The sequence below is a fragment of the Cydia fagiglandana genome, chromosome 8 (genome assembly GCF_963556715.1).
Source record: "Cydia fagiglandana chromosome 8, ilCydFagi1.1, whole genome shotgun sequence".
Taxonomy (NCBI): Eukaryota; Metazoa; Arthropoda; class Insecta; order Lepidoptera; family Tortricidae; genus Cydia; species Cydia fagiglandana.
In genome coordinates, this window is record NC_085939.1 from 17,182,193 (window position 1) to 17,206,657 (window position 24,465).

The window sequence follows — 24,465 nt, forward strand, 5'->3', positions numbered from 1 at the left end:
TGCCGGATTTACCACTAGGCTGAGTAGGCTTAAGCCTAGGGCGGCAGATTTTAGGGGGCGGCAAATTTGGGTCAGTAAATATTTTATTTTATGTTCAGATAGGGTCGACCAGAATTTTGTCGCTCCCATATTTATTTGTAAAATTTAAATAACAAGCATTATTTGTCGATTTTGCCGCCCTCTGTCATGTCAAGACCCTTTATATTGAGACAGACAGACGGCTGGACGGACAAGAAAGTGATCTTATATGGGTTCCGTTTTTTCCTTTTGAAGTAAAACCCTAAAAATGTTCCTACTATTTTCTCTAAAAAATTTCGCGCTCGCTGCGCTCGCGTTTTCACTTACGTACCTACATTATTTGTGACCCATCTGACTACATTGGGCGGTTCTTGTGTCTTCGTGGTATTGAATCTCACTAAATTGTTCCGATCCCAAGCCGAAACTCAGTATAGAGTGCTCTTGATATCAGATACAAATACAATACTTTTCATGACTTTCCAGCACCACAGAATGAGGGATAATGGCACGGCCTGTGTAATACGCATCCCTACTACTGTCGTCTGCATAGCAATGATTATCATTGATATGCAGCAATGACAGCACAGAACCGAGTGCAACGCCAGCGGTAATGTCCACACTATCGGAGCAGCTTCCGTCTACAATACGGCTCATGCGTCTACCGGAAAAAAAGTTAGCGATCCAATTGTATAACATATCGAGCAGACTCGATGCCTGACCCGACCGAACTCCTTAGCTATATATCCAGCCTGACTGCCAATGCCTCACCTTGATTCTCAATGGACAAAACCCAGCAGTACCCACCGGTGACCGATCAGATCAGGCAAATATAACGAAGTCGCATCGTCATTGAGTGACAAAAACACAAACATTAGTGACGTCACCTTTCTGCACTGAAAAGAATAAAAAATTATCTACGTTCCACTATCAGCGAAAAGCGCCTGAATAGCTTAGCTCTTCTTAATATAGAAGCTTAGCTAACAAACGTTTTAAATTACAACAGCGTCTTTGATGATTTTGTCAACCAATTTGTACATAGGAAAACAATGTAAATGCCTATGTGAGTAAATGGTAAATGTTTAGTTTTTTTTATTTCACACCCCAAAGGTACTTGTTGAAGGTTTTTTTTTTAATAAAATACTTTATTGTCACTGATGAAGGGGGGCGGCAAATCAAAATGGCCCGGGGCGCCAAATTTGTAAATACGCCTCTGATCAGTGGGCCCCTTTATAACTTCGACGAACTTTGAAAAACTGACTAAATTCGTCATATTCCTTGAAAACAGTGATTATAAGGCATTCGATTATCCACAGTGATTTATAAACCTTCCTACACATCAGTAATTACTATGTTGAAAGCTCACAATAAATTGATGCACTTTTAATGCAATTTACGTGATAAATCGTCTTTGGTTACGAAACGAGGTGCATGTGTGTAATCTTATACTCGTAGTTGCGTTTATAAACGTCATTTGTAACGATTGGATCACCTTGTGGGAACTCTTTTTCTTATAGATTTTATATGGCATCAATATAATTATAGTAGAGTCGAATCCAGCTAACTCACACACGCTTTTCAAGGACAAAGTGTCCGATTTCTGTGAAAATATCATGTTTATTGTGGCACTGAACTTTGTCACGCTACTAAGTCGGTGCCAAGTTGGCTTAAACGGAAACAGTCCTATTAGAATCCGTTTGAGAGAACTCTAAAGAGCTTTATAATTGACATAATTTTATTGTATTTCACAGATTGAGGGGTGTTTTTTAAAAGGAGTCCTCACAGGTTCTTATATAGACATTTTATTTCATTATCAAACAAAACACATAACATATCTTTATAAACTAAACTACAATTTGATACTCAAATAGAACCAATATCAAATAGAACCAATACCAAATAGAACCAATACCAAATAGAACCAATACTTACCCTATACATGTATAGACATGTTTGCTATTGCTGGCGATAGTTTAATAACAATTACGTAAGTTGTGTTTACATTTATTAGAAATGTGTCGCTGTGTTTATAATAAACATATGGCAGCGGTATACCGGGTGTAGCCTGTAACACGAGCAAATAATTAAAACATATATTGTAAGGACTGTATCGTTTATTATAAATACAGATTAAACCTGGTCTAACTGTTGACGTGTGTATTATTTTGTATTACTATGTTCTTAAGGTATAATCTGGGCGTATTTTTAAGCCATATCTGATATAAGAAGGTTTTACATTTATTTTATTTTAGGGACTTTATGCTGATTTTAATACCGTCTAGCAAATGTAATTTGGACAAGCCTATCGAGCTTAATTTGAGACTATTTCACCGTTTCCTTGGTACGATTTAAAGAAACAAAAGGTTAATATGCTGCCAAAATATGCCATCTAAGTGTCCTTTTCATGATTGCTCAATTGAACATCCACAGAATAAATGTGGTGATTTTTTATCTTTACATGAAAACGACTTTTTATGCAACATTTTGGATTCCCGTCAATTTCTGACGCTAGCGAAATAAGGGAAACAGCTAAAAGAATCTACCGAAATCCAAAGCCTAACGGACATTCATGGCGTTGAACCATGGCTAGAACAGGTCGATAGAAACGCTCCATGATGGTTATATTGTATACCAAAGTCGGGGTTGTCGTAAGTAACATGCCATATTCTCTAAAAGGCCACCAAGCACAGATCCAAAACTTTTTTTCCAACTAAAAGAAATGATTAGACTATGCCCAGATGTTTCGCTTTACGAATCATATGTAATTGCTGTTTACATAGTACGTTTTTTTTGTGTAATATCTCGTCTTGTTCGCAAACCGTAAATTTTCTTGTAGTATTTGTCCAAAATCGTTGTAGTTACTCGGGAGGATTGGGTAAATATTGTCCAAACCATATGCTTTACGTGATCTCCCAAGACGAAATGTTACTTATTATTAAAGCACCAATTAAACTATATGTGTATTTTTTTAATAAAAATATAATACCAGAAAAAACGGCTAAGTAAAGTTGTATTTATAATAAACGATACAGTCCTTACTCCTCAAACGATGACACTTTTGTTCAACAACTTTTGAAAATTATGAAGTATTTAGACTCCCTATTTTTCATACATAATAAATATTATATTCAATGGACGCCATCGCCACGCCATATCATTGTGATTGACGTTGCTTGTCACGCCTCAAACATAACAAAATTCGCAATACATTGCGTCTTAGAATAAACTTTAAAGTGTATTAAAAATCTAACCACAAGTTATTTTTAAAAGTTGCTGAACAAATGTTGGTCAGTATGAGGAGTACGGCCTACAGTTAAATTTTTTGCTCGTATTACAGGCCACACCCGGTAGAACAATGTAAGGCAATGAAAGTAGAGTAGGTACATGCATCACTCTCCTGTTTAGATCTTACCTACTCAGAAGTGTAATAGCTGCCTAAAAGACATTAGCGATCAGATATATTCAGATCAAAATTTATCAAACGCGATAATGCCAAATATTTTGTTTGTTTAACTTTGAAAACAGGCTGCGAGGGATAATAGTGTTACCAACAACATAAATGCTTCAAAATACGCTATCGCATCGTTCACGGAGGCATTAATTAATGGGCATTTATTTATTTATTTAAACTTTATTGCACAAATTTACAAAAACAAACGAGTACAATTGGCGGACTTAACGCCTTGAGGCATTCTCTACCAGTCAACCATTGGGCTAAACAGAGACAGTAATTAATTTGGTGCAGGATTGTAAATAGTGGATATGAGAATAGGCACAAGTCGACACTACAAACTATAATACTATACTTACACAAATATACATTTTAAATATACCTACGTACCTATATACAAATTCAATATGTATAAATAAACATACATATATATAATAATTATGTACCTAGTGTGAGACATCACATAGACATTTAAAGGTTCCAAAAAATTGTGCAATGTTGTACCCAATAAAATAAAGTTCTAATTCAATGTGGTGCCTTAAATAGGGCCTTAGATCCGTGGCAGCAGTACAGGACCCTCGTTATTGTTTCAGGAGCTAAAGGAGAGCTTCAACTATGGCCTGTTCTGCCCGCCAGTCAACGGCAAGGCGGGGAAGTTCCTGGACGAAGAGCGACGCCTCGGAGACTACCCGTTTAATGGACCTGTTGGTTACCTCGAGGTAAAAGGTTTTAATGTTTTACTCGATCATTATTACATTAAATAGTTACGCAAATGGCCGAATAGAAACTAAATTTAACACACACATTGCCTAATGACATGAAACTGGCCGTATCACTTCCAATTTCTGGACTTGGCAGTACAATAGAATGTCACTTTCATTTAAGTGATGTTATCTCCTCGTGCGGTCGGGTGGCGTCAGTCAAGGTGCAATAATTGAAAAGATAGCTTTATCACGCTTTGTAAGTACATAAAGCTGAATTTTAGAATGTGGTATGTTTAGCGCAGAATTTGTTCATTTTGATGGTTTGATTCAATCCCTTACAAATAAAAGGAAATATCACAGATTTATTCAAAAATGAAGATCACCAGAAAACTAATTTATAATGGTCCGTTATTTTCCTAACCTGTGTTACCACTTATTACTAGGGATGTACCGACTAGTCGCCGACTAGTCGGGAAAGCCGACTATCCGGCCACATTTGTAGTCGGCGATTAGTCGGCGACTAGTCGGCAAAAATGGCCGATTAGTCGGCACTTTATTAGTGAAAGAAAAACAGAAAAAATGAAACCAACAGTCAATATTTAGCATATTATGTCTATTTTACCAAAATACCTATTCAGGGTGTGAAAACTTTTGTTCATATAATTAACCGTTTGATCGTTACTTATGGTGGTGGTGGCTGGTGTTTTCTTCTACAGGTCGATCTCAACTGATTCTCGTGTAATTTCATGGCCAAGTTCTATACTTAAAGGATTTTATTATAATTCAGTTTTTATTAATGTTATTGCAAATTTTAGAGACTTATAAACAGGGCACGTTGCTCGTAAAAACGCTGACCACAGGGGATAGGTTCTTAACTGGCGACTACGTACGAGAAATAGAGCCTTGGAAATACCTCCTACAAGTTGTACCTACTGACGATCTGCTCAGGATCGCAAAATAAAAGAAAGACAGAAATTGAACGAGGATTCCTGTGATAGGTCTTTGAACCTGTAAAGAACACCTTTTAGCCAAGCTAATATATGAATTGCGCAACCAAAAGAGCAAAACTATTGTTTTTCACCTAAACTTATACGAAACTAATAATCTGGCCGACTAGCCGACTAGTCGGCCGACTAATCGGCCATTCGAGCGCCGATTAGTCGGCTAGTCGGCTAGTCGGCCAAATCAATAGTCGGTACATCACTACTTATTACTTTCGTGTACTTAGGACAACATAGATTTAGGCCCTCATTCTGTTTTTTCTTGGAAAGGACAATTGAGCGTCAAAGTGCCTTCAACTCCCTAGTCATTTTAAGGCGTTAATGTGAGTTTTAAATTTTTCAGTTAAAATACAAGCGGCGCGTGTACAAGATGCTGAAACTGGACGAGAAGACGCTGAAGGCGCTACACTCGCGCGCCAACCTGCGGCGGTTCCTCGAGCACGTGGCGCACGCGCAGATCGACAAGCTCACCAAGGCCTGCGCCAAGGGGCTCGACCCCAACTTCCACTGCACCGAGACCGGAGGTCAGTAGAAACAAATCAAACTAAAAGAGGGTTCTGCTGAAGTATCATCATATAGAACGTAGTTATATCCCTTATGTAATCTATATATAGGTAGTAATTATAGTATATCCCTTACCTCAACAATGACGGAGGTCCATAGATCCTACTAGCTTGCCTAGTTTTACTCCGACTCCGCCACAGTGGAAACTATAGAAAAATCCTCACGAAAGCAGGCGTGGCTCACTCCGCGATTTCGTCGCTTTGCTACAGGTAGCTAAAAGTACATCCGTTCGACCCCAATTTTGGGGTTTGCCATAAGCCGCGCGTGGCGCTGTCGCCACCTAGCGGCCATATCTGTGCTGATCGTGACAGACGCGTTTTGTTAGAGAGTGAGTCTTCTGTACCTAGAACTATTAATTATTCTGTGACGAAAGTTAAACAAATCTGAAGATGTTTTCCTTCTCACATAGTCTGAAAGTTACTTACCCTGCAGAGTACTTATAGGCCAAGCAATAAGAAGTTATAGAGGGAAATGCTAGGAACACAATTTTTGACTACGTAACTTTGTTTGGACTAGTTAGGAGGTGAACATATCAAAAGTCCCCGGCCGTAGCCCCGGTGCTGGGGGGTAGAGGGGGGAAAGAAGGTCTCATTTTTCGGTTTTTCACTTATGTCTTGGAAACTTTGCGTCTTAGCGACATGACTACTAAGACAAACCAAAAGCTGATAAAATTTGTTACAAGTTTTATTCAGTCAAGTTTTTCGATATCTTGAATAGTTTTTGAGATATCCGCTCTTGAAAGTTTATTTAGGGCTTTCAATTTTATCTTGATATCTACATAAGTGACGCTGCTAGACCGTGTTTGGTATCATTTTCGTATAAATCGGGGGTGCTGAATTCAGTTTTGGTATCACATTGACACCATTCCTACGAAAAAACATATAAACTTTAAACAAATACCTTTTTTTTTAAATTCCTCTTCACGCTTAAACCGCTCAACCGATTTAATTGAAATTTGGTATACAGATATTTCGAGTCCCAAGACAGGACATAAAATACTTTTTATCTCTATAATCATCCTTTAAAGTTGTGAAATGGAGTATGGGGGGAATTCAACTTCGTCGACGAAACTGAATTCCTGAGGTTAATACTGCTCAAGGTAAGGTTTGAAGTCATGTTTGGTATCATTTTCATCTAAATCACAGATGTATTCCGTCCTAAATTACATCTAAACCGGTTCAGCGGTTATTGACTCCCCATGCAAACTTCCACCCCACTTTTCACACCCTCAAAATATGCTTTTGGTTATTAAAACTATCCTATGTTCTGTGTCGAGACTGAAACTATTTCTATACCAAATTTCAACGAAATTGGTTCAGCAGTTTAAGCGTGAAGAGGGATTAAAAAAAATATGTTTTTTTAAATTTTGGTTTTACTTCGGAATAGTGTCAATGTGATACCATAAATGAATTCAGCACCCCCGATTTATACGAAAATGATACCAAACATGGCCTAACAGCTTCACTGACGTAGATATCAAGATAAAATTAAAATCCCTAAATAAACTTTCAAGAGCGGGTATCTCAAAAACTATTCATGATATCGAAAAACATGACAGGATAAAACTTGTAACTAATTTTATCAGCTTTCGGTTTGTCTTAGTAGTCATGTCGCTAAGACGCAAAGTTTCCAAGATATCAATGAAAAACCGAAAAATTCGACCTTCTTACCCCCCTCTACCCCCCAGCAGCGGGGCTACAGCCGGGGACTTTTGATATTTTCACCTCCTAACTAGTCCAAACAAAGTTACGGAGTCAAAAATTGTGTTCCTAGCATTTCCCTCTACAACGTTTTTTGAGCATTCATTTCCTGACCTATTAATGTATTTAGCGCCATTTGCACCATTCCACTAACCCGGGATTAACCGGTTTAACCTGGAGCTACCACATGGTTACCGCTACAATTTGACACTTGGTTAACGGTTTAACCGCTTAACCCCGGGTTAGTGGAATGGTGCAAGTGGGCGTAAGTTTAATTCATATATTCTCCTAAGAGTTTTGATTAAAATGTATGCGTCAAAATCTAAACATGCTTACATATTTGCAACGCAAACTCCGTTGTGGTTGGTATGGTAAGAATGTTTTCTCGAATCCATCAACAATAGATACTCCGATAGTAGATAGAAGTAATAAATCTTCTGGTCTACGATAAATCTTCGACAATTTACAATATACTTATATGTATAAGGTTTATGTATAGTTGAGCACTTGCGTCATATCTAGACACGCGGCAGCGTGTCAAGCCAAGTTCAAGCAAAGGAACTGGCTAGCCAGCGCCAAGTGTAATATTACACGAACCACTTGGTGCCACTTTTGACCCTTCTATAACTCAAAACATCTTTAACGTAAACACATAAAACTACGTGTGTTTAATTATATCCATAAGGACATCTAGAAGCCCAAATTTCATGAAGCAAGCTCAAACGGTTATAAAGATATGAAGGTCAAAAAGTCGTAAATTTTAAGACTGACTGACAGACTTATAGTACCTAAACCTAACCTACTTCCAGATGACCTAGAAGGATGAAATTTGGAATCCAGCTCAGTTACTGTGTGAAAGCGTAGGAAAAAAACTAAAAATTAAAAAAAAGTTATAAAATAGGGGGGGTCCCCATACAAAAAAACCATTTTTTATTGTGACTGACATATAAGTACCTAAACCTAACCTACTTCCAGATGACCTAGAAGGATGAAATTTGGAATCCAGCTCGGTTATTGTGTGTAAGCGTAGGAAAAAAACTAAAAACAAAAAAAAGTTAATAAATAGGGGGGGTCCCAATACAAATTTCTTTTTTATTGTGACTGACATATAGTACCTAAACCTAACCTACTTCCAGATGACCTAGAAGGATGAAATTTGGAATCCAGCTCGGTAATTGTGTGTAAGCGTAGGAAAAAATCTAAAAATAAAAAAGGTAAAAATAGGGGGGGTCCCCATACAAAAAACCTGTAATACGCGCTAAACAACCGGCCAACGGTGTCGTTGGCGGCGCGCGGCACCACATAATTAATACAAAGAACTGAAGTAAAAAACATGCAGCGGAAACACAAGAAAAAACATTAAATCTCAATACCTGCCTAGTTTTCTTTACAAAAAGTATTGATATCCCATCAAAAACATAAATGTAAAAAAGGAGAGCCAAGTTCAATACAAGAATTATGCTTGGCTGTGGGGTTCGCCGCAAAAAGAATGGAGATCTAAATGAGTGCCAAGTTCTATGCAAAATCCAAATATGTATTTATAGGAACAAAATAACATTATAAACAAGTATTAAACTCTATTTCTTTGCTTTATTGGATACCTATAACAATTGCTGTTATTTAAAAAAAATGTGAGATCTTAAAGTAGGTTAGATTTGGCTTGGCCAGTTTTTATCAGAATTACAAAATATATATGTTGAATAACTTTATAAAATGACTGATGTAATGAAAACTGACCAAGTCAAATCTAACCTGCTTTAACCTCGTAAGGCCCAACGTCCTATTTTTAGGACTGAGAAATGTAGTCCTTCCGGCCCAAGCAACTATATTAATTTATCAATTAGCGGCCCAGAGTCCTAAAATTAGGTCATTCACTTCTTATTCATAATACTTACATTTACAGTACTTAATAAGACTTCAGCTAAAAATATGCCAATTTCAGATTTTATAGCAAGTAGAAGGTCTGGGCCGCTAGTATAAGTACCTAAAATTAGGCCGTTGGGTAGATATGATAAACGTCCTAAAAATAGCTTGGGCCTTACGAGGTTAAGATCTCGCATTTTTTTTAAATAACAGCAATTGTTATAGGTATCCAATAAAGCAAATAAATAGAGTTTAATACTTGTTTATAATGTTATTTTGTTCCTATAAATACATATTTGGATTTTGCATAGAACTTGGCACTCATTTAGATCTCCATTCTTTTTGCGGCGAACCCCACAGCTAAGCATAATTCTTGTATTGAACTTGGCTCTCCTTTTTTACATTTATGTTTTTGATGGGATTACTATAGTACAAGACAGCTATGCGTTTAGTTGTTAGTATAAAATACTATAGTATTATTCCAAACGAAATTCGTCGGCTAATATCGCAAATCCCCTAAATCCAGTTTAAGGATATTAGGATTTACAAGTTTAGGCAACTTGACCTTAAGTTACAACCCTCTGAACTCCTTTGGCAAAGATAGGAGGTTAGCAACTTAAGCTGACGTACCTAGTGATAAACCCCCTTCAGTGGCGGCGATTTCCCATATCTGCGAAATCATTTCCACACTCGCGTTCGCGGCTTCGCGCCGCGATTCGCGCACGAGTGTGGAGCTATAGCCTCCTAAGACCCAGAGTCAATTTTGCAGTTTTGAATTTGGAACCTTCTTTTATTCCATTGTAGTTCAAAATTCGATTTTGTTATTTTTAAAGGAACTCCAGACTATAACAGCTCTTTCCCACTGACGTATACGTTGCGGGTATACGGTTTTCTGCAGGATCCCGTTTTCTGTAGTATGCGTGCAGTATCCCGCAAACAGAATGCTCGTGTGACCGTTACTATAGTAGCACGTATGCTACTAAAACGGGATCCTGCAGAAAACTGTACCCGCAAAAACTGGACGTCAGTGGGAAAGAGCCCTTAGGAGGCAGCAGCAGTTGTGCCGCAACAGTAATGCAGCTGCAGTTGCGATCCGAATATTACCCTAAAGGATACGTTACGTACAATACAAGAACCACTATATTTAAGTAGATACGAAATGCGAAACGGGAATAACGTAACGGTATGTACGCGTAAATCCCAATCAACAAAGTCGCAGTAGTCGCATAGACACGGTGTACCGATTTTCATACCGATTATTATCGATTGCTCTGCGTGTTAAGGCTCGAACTAGGGTTGTCAGTTTCCCGGTGAGATTATGATCGGACATAAAACGTCGAACAATGGCACGAGTGTGGCACGACAGTGTCACGCGCGAGATATACTACCTACCCATGCAGTTACAGTTATTTTCATTTAATTGTCGCATTGGCACGCGACTGCCATCAGACCATTAAACCTAGTAAAACTAGGTCTTATGGAATTAGTCCGGTTTTCTCGTAAAAAATAATATTTCGTACCTACAAAAGGTCTAAGAAACTTATTGGTGCCTACGAGCCGAGGTTCGAACCTACGACAGCGCGCCTATATAGAAACATATTGTGATATACGGCGCGATTCGGGTAATGAATTAGAGATTCACTAGATATGAAATAGTAACGATATGTGACGTTCCACGACAAAAGGTACTTTATGGCGGTTGTCGCTTACGCTATTATTAATGCCGCTCCAAGATTATTGCGGCCATAGGTACCTTTTGCAGTGGATCGTCACATATCTTTACTATTTCATATCTAGTGAATCTCTAAATCATTTCCCGAATCGCGCCGATAGTCCAGTGGCAACCCTATCAGCAGAAGGTAAGTACTCAAGCGTGCATAATCCGCAATAGATGGCGCAGCCTTCACTACTGTATGAATAATATTGTGGGTCATACGGTCGTTGTCGACGTAACAGCGAGATAATAACAGTGTCCGTCTCTTTCGATCACGCGATGTTAAACAGTGACAATTACTTTATCACGCTGATAACAGTGTCCCTCATACGCCCGCGCTTATGAATATGTAGGTACGTCTGTGGCGACGTGGCGACACACTTGCAAATACAGGGGCAACTCAAAGTTCACACCAACACCAAATGTGCCATTTTCAAACAAAAGTTACCACACGGTCAGTTGAAAGTGTGGCCTCCACAAAGCCTCCATGAAAACACAATAAAATTTATATTACATTTATTCGCCACGAGACGTCAACGAAAACAAATGTGATACTAACATCACCCTTTTTGACATCTTCTGGACACATGCCTTGAACCCGAGACGTCAGAAGCGTGCACGCTAGACGCTGACGCAACAAATGTATGGCGATCGGCGAGGGAGCACGCTAGCGAAAACCGAAATTCGCAAATTGCGGGGATCTTTCTCTTTTACTCCAATGAAGGCGTAATAAGGGTGACAAAGAAAGATACCCGCAATTTGCGAACTTCGATTTTCGCTGTTATAGCCCAGTCTCCCATTATGCGTGCGTTTCCGTGACTTGTATTATTTTGTAGTACAGTTACATAAAACCCTTAAGATTCTAGCAGCTTTTTGTGAGCCTTACTTAGTCCGTTGGCTCCCTGCCAGCCGCATGAATAAAGATATTGACAACGCAGCCGACTTAGCTCAAACTTGGCTAATATCAAACTTGCTCGGAGTAAATGAGACCGTGTTACTGAGATATTGCTTGAGCTCGACAAACTCTGGCGACTTTGATGATGGAAAGTTTGGGAAATTCTTTAATTTATCTTCAACCGATTTCGTGCTTTGTCTTGGCGCTTGATAACTTCGGTATTCAAATAGCTGATTTTGTTATGTCAATACCAAGTGCTAAAGATAGATAAACCATTTGTTCTGGAAGTTATGGTTATGTATTATGTTGAGTATTATCGATTTACGCCTGATCAAACGTTCATGTTCAATGTTCATATTTATTCAGTTGAAATAACTTTATCAAATTAGGTACTTACTTTAGTTACACATATAATTTTTGACGGTTGAAGAGTTTAATTGTACAGTGTACCTACTTTTCATAGATATAAATAATACGTAATGTACTAGTATGTTGCGTATGTTAACATTTCATCTGTTACAAAATAATGTTATGATTCTTAACCTTATTATATACGACAAATACAGGCCATTAAACTTAGTAAATTGGGGTTGGTCCCATAGTTAGTTGCTCAGTATAATCCCAAACCCTCCCTGGCAATGAACGGGAATGCAGTTATTTTTTAGCCACCCAGTATGGAACCCGGAATTTCATAACAAAAGTTAAAAGTTAAAAAAATCATAACTCGAAAACTACGAAAAATCGGCTAACATACATTGGAGATTCTGAGAGCCCATGATGATGGGAATCTAAAAAAAATTTTTGGACGTCAATGTTTGGACAACCCTGTATTCTATCCAACGTTATCAACTTTTATTAGTCATTTAACAAAAGCTTTCGTTCGTTCCAGAAACCCCTCTAACCATCGCAGCGGGCCTAAAATGCCCCGGAAAAGTCCTGATCGCCCTCGTCAACGGCGGCGCGCTACTCGACTACCGGACGAAAGACGGCTCCACGGCCATGCACAGAGCCGTGGAAAAGAACTCGTTAGAAGCCGTGAAGACATTGCTAGAATTAGGAGCGTCTCCGAACTATAAAGATGGGAAAGGATTGACGCCTCTATATCTGTCGGTGACGAACAAGACGGATCCGCTGCTCTGTGAGACGCTACTACATGACCATGCGACCATCGGTGCTGCGGACTTGCAGGGGTGGCTGGAGGTTCATCAGGTGAGAATCACTTAAGTTATATAACTATGGCCTGGGTTATTGGGCTATTGATCTGGGGTTGTTGATTGCCTTCAATACTAATCGAGTTGTTACTTCGAGTTGCAGTATAATTTGTTATCAAGAAAAAACCTAATACAAAACTCGTAACATTCCAGGCGTGTCGCAATGGCCTAGTGCAACATTTAGACCACCTTCTATTCTACGGCGCCGACATGAATGGACGCAACGCGTCTGGCAACACACCCTTACACGTGTGCGCCGTCAACGCACAGGATTCCTGTGCACGTCAGCTGCTGTTCCGTGGGTGCGACAAGGAAGCGCTTAATTTTGCCAACCAGACACCCTACCAGGTTAGTAGACCACGATACAATGTCCAACAGCATCCCACGTACCCACACACTGCGCACGTCGACTGAAGTTCCGCGGGACAAGAAGCCACTTAATTTCGCCAACCATCAGACGCGCTCCCAGGTTGTTAGATTACGGTACAATGTTCGAACATATCCTATGCACTCCCTCACCTCATCTACATTCACGCCGAAGGTTTCATGAAGCCACCAGCTGATAAGAATGGTAACAACTAATTTATCTGCAGAAGCAGTTGAGGACTGCGTTCAAGGAAGCAAAGGGTTGTCATTAGAATGCGCAACTTATTCATCAAATCATACAGACCTCACTTGTTTGATTATATTTTGGACATTTATGTTGACACTGTTGGAAAGAGATAGAGGAGGCCTTTGCCCAGTAGTGAAACACATATTAAAAACGCTATTAAAAATGATGACACTAAATATGCTAACGTGTTCCACTGCCAGGAAGTTGCGCAGGATACATAGATAGATATGGATAGGATAGGATAGGAGGGACAGGTGGCATGCTCTCGTTTCGGAGGCCAAGATTCTCTTTGGATCGCTGAGTCAAAATAGTTAGTCAGTTCCATTGTCAATTCCAGGTGGCCGTGATAGCTGGAAACCTCGAGCTGGCGGAGGTCATCAAAAAGTACAGGGCCGAGGAAGTTGGTGAGTGATTCTCTGATTGCATTCGCATGGCTTCTGCTGGCGCTTTTTATATAACATAACTTACAAAGAATAAACGGCTCTGTTGGGACACCATTAAGATCTCTGTTATTATACTTATACTTTCCTACTAGTCAAATCAGCTTTTTTAGAACTGTCAAAACGATTTGCTAATATGGAATTTATATGAAAACTTGTGCAGTGACGTCACGGTCAACTCACGTACTTTTTATATTTCAGTCCAAGTTACTAAATAGAAATTGTGTTTAAAAATAACTGATGTCTATGTTTTTCTAATAATTATCTGGTGCTTTATTTAATGCACGGTGTGCAATCATTTATTTAAAGTAAAGGAAACATCCCTATTATAATTATTATATTCTAAGTAGATGATAAAATGACAGGGCCATTGTACAATTTATAACTAAATCTTGTTTTTGTACCACTTTTGTATAGATCAGGCGGATAAATTGGGACAATAGAGCGGCCATTTTACTGTCTGGAGAATAAAAACAGATTAGATTACGTCATGATCATGTGGAGGATAAAGCTTAACAAAGCTTTATGTAACAATACGGTTTTCTCAATAAATTATTCTTATTCTTTCTTATATTCTTAAAGGTTTAAGGGTGTCCGAAAGAGAGTTGTTTATTCTATATATAGATACTTGAAATTTCATAAAATTGTTGATGTGCATATGTAGTTTATAAACAAAAACAAATATTTTAATATAAAGTTGGTTTTACTCGTATTAACTTTTAGGACATACTTTTATAACAAATATTACTCATGATTTAAATGTAATATGTGTATTTATTATTGTTTAGATAACTAGTATTTGTTAACTACTTAATAAATAAATAGCGTACTTATTACTCGAATAGATTCAGATGCTAAATTAACGCTTTGGCTGTCGCATTTGCGAAAATAACTAACTATTTATATGATATATTTGAAGTATATTAACTGCATGCAGTCATCCATTCTATGTATCTTTTCTATATATAGATCCATCAATTATCATAATGGTGATGGTTGTAACAATTACATAATATTATGTACAAATACATATTAATACAAATTGGTATTTAATAATTTAGTAGGTAAGTATATGATGGGTACTAATAATGTAGGTATTGTTATATTATTTGTATTTTAATAATAATTTGGTAGTGGGTATTTATATTTTTAATTTAAAGCACGATTTATTTTTACACTTTCACTAAATCCCCGTTTATTTGTATTTTATTTAATGGAAACTTTTTATATTCACAAGAACAAACAAGCAATAAGCATAAAGCACTATTATTGTAATATGTACCTACTTGACCACATTTATCAATAATAGATAAAGTACCTATGTACTTGCAAAAGTAAACCTATACAGAATTCAATTCCCTTGTATAATTTTGTGCATACCTAATATGCTCTTAAAACATCTTTATAATTTACCTATATATAAATGAGATAAGTGAACTATAAATGAATGTCAAAGTAAATCCATTTAAGATACGGGCATAAAATTAAATTTCGACTTGTTCATTTTTTTTCGATTCCCCTCTATTTGATTTAATAGAGGTCCTCGTCCTCGCCCCCCGTTTGGTTCAAAGCACCATTTTAGTTGTTTGGGTTAACGGAACATTGCAGTGCCGTTCCGGGGCCCGCCTCGATATAACCCGCGGCGGCGCTCCGCCGCCTGGGGCTGGCTGGCGGGCGGCTGGCCGGGCGACCGCTCGTCCCTGGCCTCGTCTACGAGGATCCCAGAGCTGGAGGCCATGCTGAGACCACCCGTGGCCTCGCCCTGCTCCCTCGAACGACCATTCTCCTCCGCTTCGTCCAGTATCAGCGATGCCTCGCATCCGAGCCACGAAGATGACGCGAGCATACTTACAGGTAAAACCAGGATGGCCGAAACTGTAAACAAAATTATACCTGTAAACCACTGACAGTTAAATCTAATCACATTAGAAGCGTAGTCGCGAAATAAAAAGGTTCGCCACTTTAAAACAACCCGTTTAAAAGTGATGAATCTTCTTATTCTTGGACATGTTTACATTGTCGGCCATTGGCATTGACCCCGAAACACGACAACCATCACCATGCACATTCATCTGCATGTTCTATGTGCCTTCACTGTTTAGTCACGGCTTTCAGCTTTCCTTCCGATATAGACTTAGTTTAGGTAAGTTTAGACACGTTAATGATATAATGATTAAACAACTGTTTAAACATTAATGTACCTATCTGTTATTGACACAAATGTTTTTTTTAAATTGGAAACAACAATTGACGCAGTCGTGTTTGTGATTCTTAAACGAGATGATCTTGTAGAAAAGCGGTAATAATATTTAAAAAAAACTCAGTACTTAGTCCAAGTTTCTTCCAGTAAAAGATGACATTGGTCTAAATATACACTAGGTTAAGACAAACAGTAAATGCTTATTTAATTCGAACGAATAATGCTTTTGCAACTAGTGGTAATGTGAGTCAAGCCCTATAACTAGAATTAATGCACACTGCAATGCAGGCTTGATCCTTAGTGATGTCATAAAAGTGTATCATGACCTGAAAGATTAAACGTCATCATTGTAACAATCTCGGATGGCTAAACTGGGGGTAATAGTATAATTGTTGCCAAGTCGTCATTTGTGGGTTTTAAACGTCGGGCTCAAATAGTCATTCGCGTGCTCAAAACGTCATTTTCCTGGCTCCCCGGCTACCATGCGCGCGCTGTCTACAGATAAGAGCGCGGACGTTAGCGACATCATCTCGGACTCGAGCGGCGTGGGCACGAACTCGGACACCACGTGCTCGCTGCAGGGCGCCGCCACGGCCGTGTGCCTGCAGCCCTACGAGCCGCAGCAGCCCGGGCAGCTCAGGCTCAACCAGGGTGATATCGTTGAAGGTACGTTACGCGGTACACAAACTGTTTAAGATTTTTTTCTGTTCATTTTTGTACGGCTTCATGTGCTTTTAGCACTATTTTATTTCGCGTGAACCACAGACTATACAAACACCGTATTAGGAAGCGTTTACGAAGAGCACGAAGTCACCACATTGATGTAATTTTACTTGTAAATTACTACGCCTCAAGAATTACACCATTTTATACTGAAACATAACTGTCGTAAAAGTAAACGCAATTAAATTAACATTAAGCCATCGCGCTCCCACACTTCATTATGTAGTAGGACCACGAATGAGCACGAGTTGCCTTATAATATAATATATGCTCTATCAGATAGATTCTATCCACAGACAAAACATCCTCTAGACTGAGCATAGTCGCGCTACCCCCGCTGCCACGCATACGGTAATTTTACTCCATGTTCGAGTCGAAAGTGTCTTTGTGTGACGTCCGTGAACTCGTTCGTCGTTTGAACGGACCAATCACGGCACGGGACTTGGCTCACCTCGTCCCGCGCACCCCCGCATTTTTGGCAGCATCGGTTGCATGAAATAATTGCTCTAAACTCCGTCTAGAGGATTCCTAGTCTATGATTCTATCTTATTGGGGTGATTTGTGACATACACCAATCTGAAATTCACCGCACATAGAATTTTGATCAAACAGTGTGAATTTGTGAAATTAATTTGAAAAGATGTTGCGTCAATCCTGTTACTGTTAGGTACGGTCGAAAGTATTAATTTATGATATTTAGAAACATAGAGCATAGTAATAAATGGCACAGTCCACGGTAAAAATATGGGTGTACAAATCATTTCAAAAATATGTCCCATAACTCTTATGTCAGTGAATTAAGAACTATGGGACATATTTTTGAGTAAGTTGTCTACACCCATATTTTTACCGTTGACTGCACAAAAATCCCACGCCTGTTATTCAACGAATCCCAAATTTTTATAGTTTGCAATCAAAGGAAAATATTAAGAAATATTATTAATTTATGGTTAAATCTAAGTAGGTACATTAATTATTCATTACTGGGCTTATATCATTCACTTTAACAAACTCAGATACATTGCCAATCATAAAATAAAATTAATAATTTGGGCTCCGTTCATTAGTTTCATTACTAATCGGAATATGTTTGTGTTCGAACTAATACCAAAAGTAACCAATCAAATGAACAATATAACGGGGAAATTGAAATGACCTACATAAAATCAAACTTATTATACCTTTAAACGAGCAAATCTTGTTTATTTATATATAGATAAAGATAAGATAAAAGATAAAAAATAGTTTATTCCAATAGGCATATTACAATGCGCCCTACACCTCTGCCCCGAGAAGATTTAAATCCCCCCTCAATTGGAGGAGGGTATCCCAATATGGGACCGGCAACAAACTCGGCGGGACACATCTTTTCAAAACATTATTACATCTTATAATTAACATGCAGTACGACTAATTAAGAAAAATACAATTGAAATTACTATAGAATTCATGCAATTATACTCAGTGAGTACATAACATATATATTTCGGGGATCTCGGAAACGGCTCTAACGATTTCGATGAAATTTGCTTTATGGGGATTTTCGGGGGCGATAAATCGATCTAGCTAGGTCTTATCTCTGAGAAACCGCGCATTTTAGAGTTTTTATATATTTTCCAAGCAAAGCTTGGTCTCCCAGATAGAAATACTTTAACCGACCAACCCCATTGCGATCCTTTAATTTAATTTGTTATGTGACCGTATATGTATGTATGTATGTAAACACTTTATTGCACGTAAGACAGGTTAAACTACAATGAAACAAAATATATACAGTGTAGAAAGATAAGTCGGGCCCTGGAGGGAAACTACCTTAAATCCTTAAGCTGGCTCATTTTACTTAAAGGAGACATTCCTTTATTTTTAAAAAGAAACAAATCTGCATTCAAAGATTTTCTAAAACTCGCTTTATGTAAAATGAGCCAACTTAAGGATTTAAGGTAGTTTCCTTCCACGGCCCGACTTAACTTTCCACACTGTATAATGTTCTAAGGCGAACTTATCCCTAAAACGAACTTAATCCGTATATTATGAGACTGACAGACACTGGTAATGACAATAATAATGTTTGTGTGACAGTGACCGGCGCGACCGACGACGGGTTCCTGGAGGGCTGCGTGCGCGCAACCGGCGCCGCGGGGCTGTTCCCCGCCCACTGTGTACAAGAAGTGCGGTTGCGGCAGAACAAGAACGTCCATCAGGTAATATGACGAACGGTCTGGCCTAGTGGGTGACCCTGCCTGTGAAACCGATGGTCCTGGGTTCGAATCCCAGTAAGGGCAGTCATTTGTGTAATCACACAGATATTTGAGTCATGGCTGTTTTCTATGTATTTATATATTATATATATAGTTGTTACCACCGGATTAGCAAGCTGAAGTGGCAATGGGCAGGCCACATTGCGCGCAGAGAAGATGGCCGATGGGGTCGAAAAGTGCTCGAGTGGAGACCACGGACTAGCAAGCGCAGCGTAGGACGTCCACCCACAAGATGGACAGACGACCTTGTTAAGGTCGCCGGAAGACGCTGGATGCGGGTCGCTTCCAACCGGTACGAATGGAGGTCCAAGGGGAAGGCCTATGTTCAGCAGTGGACGTCTCATGGCTGAGATGATGATGATGATGATGATATATCGTTGTCTGAGTACCCGCAACACAAGCCTTCTTGACCTTATTGTGGGACTTAGTCAATCTGTGTAAGAATGTCCTATAATATTTATTTATTTATATTTATACGAGTTTGTCATTGCTGCCTATGTTTTTTTAACGAGCCCATAAGGTAGTGTCCCACTGATGGGCAAAGGCCTCCCCCCTAAACTTCCAATCCTCCCGATTAACTGCAGCATCCGTTCAGTTGCTGAGAAATGTGTCCAGGTCGTCCCGCCATCTCCTCTTAGGCCGACTCTGCCGGCGTTTACATTGTGGCACCACTCCGCCTATGTTAAATAACTAGATTGGTACGAGAGCAGGCGTGGCTCACTCCGCGATTTCGTCGCTTTGCTAATAGTACATCCGTTCCGCCCCAATTTTGGGGAAAGTCATAAGCCGCGCGTGGCGCTGTCGCCACCTAGCGGCCATATCTGTGCTGATCGTAACAGACGCGTTTTGTTAGAGAGTGAGTCTTCTGTACCTAGTACTATTATTTATTCTGTGCCGCTGTTAACCGTGTCTCCTGTGATATTGCAGGCAACGAACTCAATACATGCACAGTACCAACGAGCAAGTCACAAAGCCAGTGAGTCTTCTGTACCTAGTACTATTATTTATTCTGTGACGAGAGTATCATCAGTGCACGCTACCACAGAATAAACAATAGGCAGGTACAAAAGGTTCACTCTCTAGCAAAACGCGTCTATTACGACTTACGACAGATATGACATATGACCACAAGGTAGCGCAGTCGCGAGCAGGCGTCCGATCCGTAGCGGTGCGCGGCAACTACTAAGGACTGTATCGTTTATTATAAATACAGATTAAACCTGGTCTAACTGTTGACGTGTGTATTATTTTGTATTACTATGTTCTTAAGGTATAATCTGGGCGTATTTTTAAGCCATATCTGATATAAGAAGGTTTTACATTTATTTTATTTTAGGGACTTTATGCTGATTTTAATACCGTCTAGCAAATGTAATTTGGACAAGCCTATCGAGCTTAATTTGAGACTATTTCACCGTTTCCTTGGTACGATTTAAAGAAACAAAAGGTTAATATGCTGCCAAAATATGCCATCTAAGTGTCCTTTTCATGATTGCTCAATTGAACATCCACAGAATAAATGTGGTGATTTTTTATCTTTACATGAAAACGACTTTTTATGCAACATTTTGGATTCCCGTCAATTTCTGACGCTAGCGAAATAAGGGAAACAGCTAAAAGAATCTACCGAAATCCAAAGCCTAACGGACATTCATGGCGTTGAACCATGGCTAGAACAGGTCGATAGAAACGCTCCATGATGGTTATATTGTATACCAAAGTCGGGGTTGTCGTAAGTAACATGCCATATTCTCTAAAAGGCCACCAAGCACAGATCCAAAACTTTTTTTCCAACTAAAAGAAATGATTAGACTATGCCCAGATGTTTCGCTTTACGAATCATATGTAATTGCTGTTTACATAGTACGTTTTTTTTGTGTAATATCTCGTCTTGTTCGCAAACCGTAAATTTTCTTGTAGTATTTGTCCAAAATCGTTGTAGTTACTCGGGAGGATTGGGTAAATATTGTCCAAACCATATGCTTTACGTGATCTCCCAAGACGAAATGTTACTTATTATTAAAGCACCAATTAAACTATATGTGTATTTTTTTAATAAAAATATAATACCAGAAAAAACGGCTAAGTAAAGTTGTATTTATAATAAACGATACAGTCCTTACTGCTAGACACCAAAATTGTTGTGGGCCGCATGTACCTACTTGTAGCAACACGACGAAATAGCGGAGTAGGCCACGCCTGACGCTACTCAAATTTTTTGACGTTCGACGCATTTTCAATACTATTTAAATAAAATATTGAGTCTTTTGTAAAAAATGTATGCGTAATATCACGTTATGCTGTCATCTATTTTTTTTAATTAAAATAATAACCCCAATTTCAGGCATTACCAGCGGGCCCCATCCACCACTCGCGAGTGAACGGACGGCGGGAAATGCCTCTCAGCAAGACGTACAGCGCCACCGCACCGAGAATAAAGAAAACGTAAGTGTTCACCGTATATTCCATATCGCACTCTGGCCCTGTTACTGTATATTCCATATCGTACTCGGGCCCTGTTACTGTATATTCCATATCGCACTCTGGCCCTGTTACTGTATATTCCATATCGCACTCTGGCCCTGTTACTGTATATTCCATATCGTACTCGGGCCCTGTTACTGTATATTCCACATCGCACTCTGGCCCTGTTACTGTATATTCCATATCGCACTCTGGCCCTGTTACTGTATATTCCATATCGTACTCGGGCCCTGTTACTAATAGGCCCTTACCCGTAGCTCCATCCAGAACATGAACTACTACCTATAGTCTATTTTTAGGGTTCCGTGCCTCAAATGCTTGTTTTTTATGGATAAATAATCTTAATTTTAATATAATCGTTATGTTGTATATTCTTGCTGTGTAACTTTTTTCTTATTTAACTATTTGTTTACTGTATGTAATTTCTATGTGTCTTTTTCTTCTTGTCTGTTACCTTCCGTGATTCTTCTCACTTGATAGTCTCATCGGAACATCAGCGCTCGAAGCCACCAGCAACATGCTAAAATGGGGCCTTTTCGTGGCACTTTAATCTTATGTTGTGTTCTCTTTTATATTATTTACTGTCTCGTATTTTTGTGCTTACGAAACAATTTTTTTTTGTGTTTATTCTATTCTATTCTAAAAGGACAAAAATGGAACCCTATCACTTTGTTATCCGTCCGTCCGTCTGTCCGTTTGAGGATATTTCGTGTTTACAACATGTACTCGTACCTAACCAATTGTCTAAAATAGGGTTTGTTATTTTAAGTCAAAACCATTAAACATACCTAACCAATGCTGTAAACAAACCACATAGCCATTGTCATTTTATAAAACGAAGACCAAGCGTTTGCGTGAAAACATGTAGGGATGAGAAGCGACATTTTTACGTAAACAATACAATACTGTTATTAATTGATGTATGTATTCAATGATGCTTATTCTACAACATCAAAACAATATAGTAAATAGGCACTATTGTGTTCGATACAATTAGTGATCTCATTTGAATAGGTTTTCTAGCACAAGCGGTTTAGTGCTATCCGCGTTAGGCTGCGTGTTGCACATTCAAAATTTTATTTTAAGGTGGTTTTAAATAAAAAAAAATCATTATAGCTTCTAAAACTCTGGATAACATGTTTAATGTGGTGTTTCTGGTTAATGTGAACATATTTATAAATCAGTATGTACCTAATACAATTATTTATTATCATGCAAGTAATGCATTCTATATAATATTTATTATAAATTATAACTTTAATTTACAACTAGAACAGTATTAGGCCAAGCGCGCACCACGACTTTTTGTCGCGCGAAAATTTAGTCGCAGAAATGTAACGTATGTGTTTATATGGCAGTGCGCGCATATGCGACAAAAAAATCGCAGCGATTTTAAAATTGTGATTTGTCACATTTTTCCGCGACTGCTCGCGACGCGATTGTCGCAAAGTGAATTGCAGCATACGGAGTTGTATGGCCCCGCGCGCACTGCGATAATAAAATCGCACCCCGGACCTCAGTCGGCATTTCGCTCTCCAAGCGTCAACATATCGGAACCTGCTTCTCCAATGGAGTTACAAGATGAGACGCTAGATGCTGACCGTTTAATTATAGAAATAGAAAGAGATCACCTTTGTGGTATAAATACTCAAAGTCATACAGCGATTGCATATTGTTTCACGCCAAGCGACTGGTACGACATCCATGTCGAGAATGAACAAATCGTCGACTTTTTCATCGCAGTGCGCGCAGTGAATTTTCTGCGATATATTACAGCGTGATTCTAAAATCGTGTCGGAAAAATTAAAATCATGGTGCGCGCTTGGCCTTACGGCCGCGACGCAACCCCGCGTTGTCAGGCCAACCGCGGAACCGCCGAATCTTGACACCCTTCAAAGCCTCCCAGAGCTCGGACCCATTTAGAGCCAGTTGCACCAACTACAATAGGGTATTCTCGTACTAGTCAAATCAGTTTCTATTTTAGAACTGTCAAAACGTATTTTAGCAAGTTAAAAAGGAATTTATAACTTGCAAGTTTTTGCTTTGATTACAGATCGACAGACAACGGGACAGGTGACAGTAAATAAAAGCTTGTAAAAAAACCATTGAATTCCAGTTACGGCAACGTGGAGACGCGCACAGTGGTGCTGCACCGCGCCCGGCGGGGCTTCGGCTTCGTGCTGCGCGGGGCCAAGGCGTCGTCGCCGCTCATGGAGCTGCGGCCCTCGGAGCGCTGTCCCGGGCTGCAGTACCTGGACGACGTGGACGCGGGCGGCGTGGCGGACCGCGCCGGCCTCAAGAAGGGGGACTTTCTGATCGCGGTGAGTGCCCTATGTCTAGTTTGATACTGAATGAACTACTTTTAACCTTTTGGACGCCGATGACCGATATATCCGCAACGCAGTTTCAACGCCAAAGACTGATTGATCGGCCACAGACCACAGAGCAACATAGACCTACGTGCATATGCATAAAGGTCAATTTGAGTTTTGGCACTTCGGTGACGTGGCGTCCGCGTGACAGCTTTTGTGTTTGACACGGCGTCGAAAAGGTTAAAGAAGTGGTTCAATTTCCCGTGAAACGAAGGACATATCAACAGTTAAATTTAACTTTTTCATTAAATCGACGA

The 24,465-nt window shown here is 39.2% G+C and overlaps 1 protein-coding gene across 7 annotated transcripts in view; it reads left to right on the plus strand.

Moving 5' to 3' along the window:
* The window catches only part of LOC134666743 (SH3 and multiple ankyrin repeat domains protein 2), a 321,213-nt gene that overhangs the window by 276,900 nt on the left and 19,848 nt on the right, over positions 1-24,465 (plus strand). For 5 of the 7 annotated variants that reach the window (XM_063524002.1, XM_063524001.1, XM_063524003.1 and 2 more), the window contains exons 3-12: positions 4,060-4,185; positions 5,515-5,695; positions 12,797-13,116; positions 13,272-13,466; positions 14,069-14,135; positions 15,780-16,025; positions 16,873-17,037; positions 19,174-19,295; positions 21,697-21,797; positions 23,953-24,157. In XM_063524002.1, coding sequence (XP_063380072.1) covers positions 4,060-4,185; positions 5,515-5,695; positions 12,797-13,116; positions 13,272-13,466; positions 14,069-14,135; positions 15,780-16,025; positions 16,873-17,037; positions 19,174-19,295; positions 21,697-21,797; positions 23,953-24,157 — 1,728 coding nt within the window. The remainder of the gene's footprint in view (positions 1-4,059; positions 4,186-5,514; positions 5,696-12,796; positions 13,117-13,271; positions 13,467-14,068; positions 14,136-15,779; positions 16,026-16,872; positions 17,038-19,173; positions 19,296-21,696; positions 21,798-23,952; positions 24,158-24,465) is intronic. The other 2 variants (XM_063524004.1, XM_063524005.1) reach the window with 2 other exon arrangements.